We start from the raw sequence: 4833 nt of genomic DNA on the forward strand, positions 1-4833 counted from the left end.
TGAGATAACTTTTGTTATGATTTGATACTATGAATAAAATTTAATCTAAATGAATTATATGACAAACATTATCCAATTTACTTGAACCAAGCTTTTGTACTCAGACTACGTCCCATTTTGTGGCTTTTGAACCGTTTAAGGTAGAGTCAGAGATTGCTCATTTTTTTTGACTAATTAGAGCTTTCCTGCCTCAAGCAAACAGACCAAGATGATTTGGAAGCTGCATTAAAGCTGGATGAACTACATAGAGCTGTATCTCAATAAAGGCAAATGTTCTGGCTTGGATGGCCTCCCACCAGAGTTTCATGTAAAACTTTGGGACATGGTGGACACACTCATGCTTGATTCATTTAATTTTGCAATCAAGAATTGGACCTTTCATAGAGACTGAAAAACAGCACTCATCACCTCACTCTTGAAAAAGGGAAAAGGTCCCGTTGAGTGCTCTAGTTTTAGACCAGTATCCCTACTTACAAGTGATCTTAAAATATATGCCAAAGTACTTGCTCAGCACCTGGAAAAAGTTAATCAGTCTCTAGTGAATGAAGATCAAATTGGCTGTATCAAAGGACGCTATGCATCTGCGCAACATGAGAAGGCTAATTCTCATGGGTTGACCCACAGTCTACCACTGCTTAGAGATTGATTGAATCTGCTAAAATGTTACCACACAAGCTGCAAGGCATCCTATTCTCTAGTGAAGAAAGCAGAACATTGGCTGGACGGCCCTTCTAAATTCTGTCAGGGCACGCCAATGTGGCATAAACAGAGGTTATTATGTGGTAACAAACCATTTAATCCATCATCTTGGTCATCTGGATTGAAAACATTGGGTGATATATACGGCACTCAAGGTCTTTGTTCCATACAACACTTAAGAACACACTTTTCTCTTCCTGTGTCCTATTTTGTTTACTTTCAGCATTATCAGCCTTAAAAACGTATCATGTTCCCTGGAATTCTTCTCTTCCCTTACATCCCCTATGGCAAATTGCACCATTGTTGGGCAGGCCATCTGTCTCCTTAACATATAGTTCATTCACCATAGCGCCAAGTCTTGACATATTGAATCCATATGGAACCGGGAGTTTGAATTTAAAACTGGACTGGGAGAGAATATGGTGCAATCTATCTATGACTTCTAAGAACACAACTCACAAACTAATTTACTTGAAAACCTTCTTAGTCTTAGTCTTAGTCTTCTTAGTGCTAATTCTGTCATACAATCAATCTAAAACAAATTCAGTTCAAATTTATATTTGTATTTTGTTTTTATTTTCTCAATTCAACATTGTCACATATGATTTTGGATATATCTGTAACCCCCCCCCCCTTTATCTATTTGGAAAGCAATAAAAATGTTTATTACAAAAAAAGAAAATTAAGTCAAGTTACAATATCATACAGTGTGACAGTATTTCATTTACCGTTATCTGTCCGAGCGCCTGGAAGTTTCTTGCACTGGTAAGGGTCACAGATGTGGATGTCAGCTTTGTGTTTTTGTACGGATGGTTCATCACGTTGATGTTGACCGGGATGTTTTCCCCATTGCAGTCTTGACATTCCACAAAGATGTTTTCTGCTGTCCCTACCCGCAACAAGTTAGGGGCAGACATCACCTTCCTGCAGAACAGAGGTGAGAGAGAGAAATATAAAGATGTGAATTTGCTGCAGTCAATGTGCAGAAGTGACCATATGCTGTTCAAACATTACCAACCTTTTTTTTGTGTGACCCCTCAAAAATAAGTTTTTTATGAACTTGATGATGGGAACATTTTAGTATTTTACAAAAAAGAAGCAAAAATGGTAGAAAGTCTAAACAATGTAACATTGATTTGTGCAACATACATTCCCCCCCCCCCCCCCCCCCCTTACTTATTCCTTTAATTACCTCTGGGCCCCTTAGGTTTATGTCAAGACCCAAGCCCCAGGTTGTGAACCACAGTCTTAGAGAGTGTGAGTTAAAGTTTCAATTCACCTAGTCTATATCTTTGATGTTCCACTTCCGGGATTGCTCTGGTGGTGCAGGATATTCTGTTGGAAGCATATATTTTTGCTGATGTCTGTTTCCTTCCGTTTTTTTGTGTTGGAATTTTAAACTTCAGAGGAACCTAGATATTTGCGTTGCTCCTATGGGGGTTTAACCAATACTAATTTTAATATCAGTAAGATGAACAAACGCCAACAATATGTAAAAAAGCTCCAAAGTTAGGCCAAAAGACCAGTACGTGAATAAAACACTCAAATAGAACATGTACAATTTCAAGAAATTGTAAAAAGTGTTAAATCATCTGATTCAATTGTTTTTCATATTTTTTTATAACATAACAAATTATCAAATAACTCTAAATTGTGTTTTTCTTTTTATGTTTTATGCCATTTTAACTTTGGTATACAGCTCCAAAGACATTAAGGAGCTATTCCTGCTTCTGGCCATGGTTGCGCGTGTTAATTTGAGAGGCAAAACTTGCAGATAGAGTGAAAGGTGTCATAATAAAAGGACAGGAGCAAAAAGAAATGGTTTTGGTTTTAGAGGGCAAAAGCACATGGGATGTGGAAAGGTAAGGAAGCTCTACTTACATTGGAGCTCCATCAGCCAGAGAAGTCAGAGAGAAAAAGGCCAGAGAGGCCAGCAGCCACAGCAGAGTCCTACTCATCCTTTAGCTTGATCCTGATCTGCTGGCAATGTAGACTGTTGTTCTGCAGCACCCTCCTTTTATCCACTTCAACCCCCCTACCTCCTCCACTGCACCTCACTACTGTCTTCTCTGTCCTCCTCCCAATTATAGATACATTCTGGGTGCTGGTTTGTTTGCATTTGCTTGACAATCCCATTGACCCAACAGTTCAGTATGACCCAGCAGGTCAATATGACCTGAGAGTGCGTTGTTGCCACCATGCATGCGTGGCCAGGCCAGAGTTGTGTCCCATCGGGTCAATTTGACCTAATACTAATAATAAGAATAACAATAAGAAAAAGAATAACAATAGCAATAAGAATTAAAGCTGCAACCAGCATTGGGCAGGGATTGGTCCTCTGCACTCGTTGGGGTTACTGGGGTACGCCACTCCTTGCGACCATGCATTTGTTCCGGCACTCAAACACTGCAAATCCTCACCAATGAAAAGAAAATTCCCTGCTGAGTTCAATGATACCTTACGCAAGACTCTACATCATACAGTTCATTAGATGTGAAAGGGGGCGTGGCCAAAGTATAGGCAGGACAAACCTTTACCAACAAAAAAGGAAGTCTCTGCTGTGTTTATTGATATCTCATTTAAGACTCTACCTTAAATGGTTCACAAGTTATGAAAGGGGGTGTCCATAGCAAGGGGGCGGGCCAAACCACCAGCAATGAAAAAGGAACTCTCTGCTGAGTTAAATGACAGGTCAAACAAGACTCTACTTTAAATGGGTCAAATAATGTAGAGGGGGCGTGGCTTAAGTCCAAACCTACAGCAATTAAGAAGGAACTCTTCTCTGAGTTCAATGACACCTCACACAAGACTTTACCTTAAACGGTTCAAGAGTAATGAAAGAGGCCGTGGTCTGAGTAAGTGGGCGTGGTTCAAGTATAGGGGACGCCTCAATATCACATGTAGACCACACATAAGTTTGATGTAAATCGGATGATGTTAGTCGTATAAGGCTGATTTCCCGTTGCCAGTGGGGGGCACTATGACCAAAAGTCAATTTTGGCCTACACATGTCCAATAACCTGGACTTGTGTCAATCAAGAGAAATTTCAACCAAATTGGACAATGTACTTTAAAGATACAACTTCTTTGTTCATCAATAAATGCCCAAAATGGCCGCTACGCCCCGTGCAAATTTCGGCATTTAGATGTCCTCAGGGTTGGATGAATCCTGAAAAGATAATGACCAAAATACACAGTTGCCATTGATCAGAAAATTAAGAGATATAAGTATGGTTGAAGATTATGTAAAGAACAAATAATAATGAATAGTACATATAGTGAAGTAGAAAACAGTCCAAAATATGCAATATAAATACTGAATAACCCTATTTCATCACAATGTACAAACTGTAACAGAGTTTCATTATTAAATGTGGCCATCAAACGTTTTGTTAAAATAATGATTGTCAAGGTGTTTCATCAATATCATCCTACCCATTAAAACGATGTGCAGTCATTGGATTTAGTCTTGAGAGGACATTTGACCAAACTGAGTGGGAAGGTGGGAAGGTAGACACTCTAGTGTGATGGAGCCACTAACCACAGCTATATGTAGCAATTAGCCTATAGAAAGAATAATTCCCGCTGTTGCTGTACACAGATTACATGCATCTTTATATATTAAACCTATATCTGCCAAAGCCCAAAAAATTAAAAGCAATTTTTATATTTTGTTTGATTCAGAAAAACAAAGTTTTTTGTTTTATTTGGGCAGTATTGTTGTTGGAAAAGGATAAACTAAAGGAATTTGTTAATATAAACATTTTGAGTAGCTTCTGCACTCATATTCTGAATCCCAAGCTATTTGAAATTTGGTTAATTTTAAATTTAACTGTCTATGCATCACTCCACTGAGTGCAACATTGTCAATTTCAATCAATCATTTATTAAACTTAAAGATTACTATACAGTAATCAAAATAAGAGTAACCAATGTATATTTGTAAAAAAACACAGACAATGAGATTAAACATCATTAGATTTTAATCAATACAGTGCAATATTGTAAGCCCTCATATCCCATAGCAGGGACATTTTGATATAGTAATAATTATGCAAAATAAAAAACAATTTAAAATTACCGTTTTCAATAACATATAACAGTTTCACCACTGCTGACAACCAAAGAGTTGGT

The 4833-nt window shown here is 38.0% G+C and overlaps 1 protein-coding gene, 1 long non-coding RNA gene and 1 pseudogene across 3 annotated transcripts in view; 1 reads left to right on the top strand and 2 right to left on the bottom strand.

The window, feature by feature from the left end:
• The window catches only part of LOC116700184 (complement C3), a 134518-nt gene that overhangs the window by 87374 nt on the left and 42311 nt on the right, over positions 1–4833 (bottom strand). The window contains exons 1-2 of one of the 2 annotated variants that reach the window (XM_032533154.1): positions 2581–2759; positions 1428–1623 (exon numbers count right to left, since the gene is read on the bottom strand). The exons of the other annotated variant lie outside the window; for it this stretch is intronic. Of the exons in view, the coding sequence (XP_032389045.1) occupies positions 1428–1623; positions 2581–2657 (273 nt within the window). The 5' untranslated portion in view covers positions 2658–2759. Of the gene's footprint in view, positions 1–1427; positions 1624–2580; positions 2760–4833 lie in introns of those variants that run through there. 2 annotated transcript variants of the gene reach the window in all.
• LOC116700323 (uncharacterized) overlaps positions 1–4833 on the top strand; it is a 95236-nt gene that overhangs the window by 22696 nt on the left and 67707 nt on the right. The window lies entirely within an intron of this gene.
• Positions 4648–4833, bottom strand: part of LOC116700306 (complement C3-like) — a 16370-nt pseudogene continuing 16184 nt past the window's right edge.

The sequence above is a fragment of the Etheostoma spectabile genome, chromosome 2, assembly GCF_008692095.1.
Source record: "Etheostoma spectabile isolate EspeVRDwgs_2016 chromosome 2, UIUC_Espe_1.0, whole genome shotgun sequence".
NCBI classification, from domain to species: domain Eukaryota; kingdom Metazoa; phylum Chordata; class Actinopteri; order Perciformes; family Percidae; genus Etheostoma; species Etheostoma spectabile.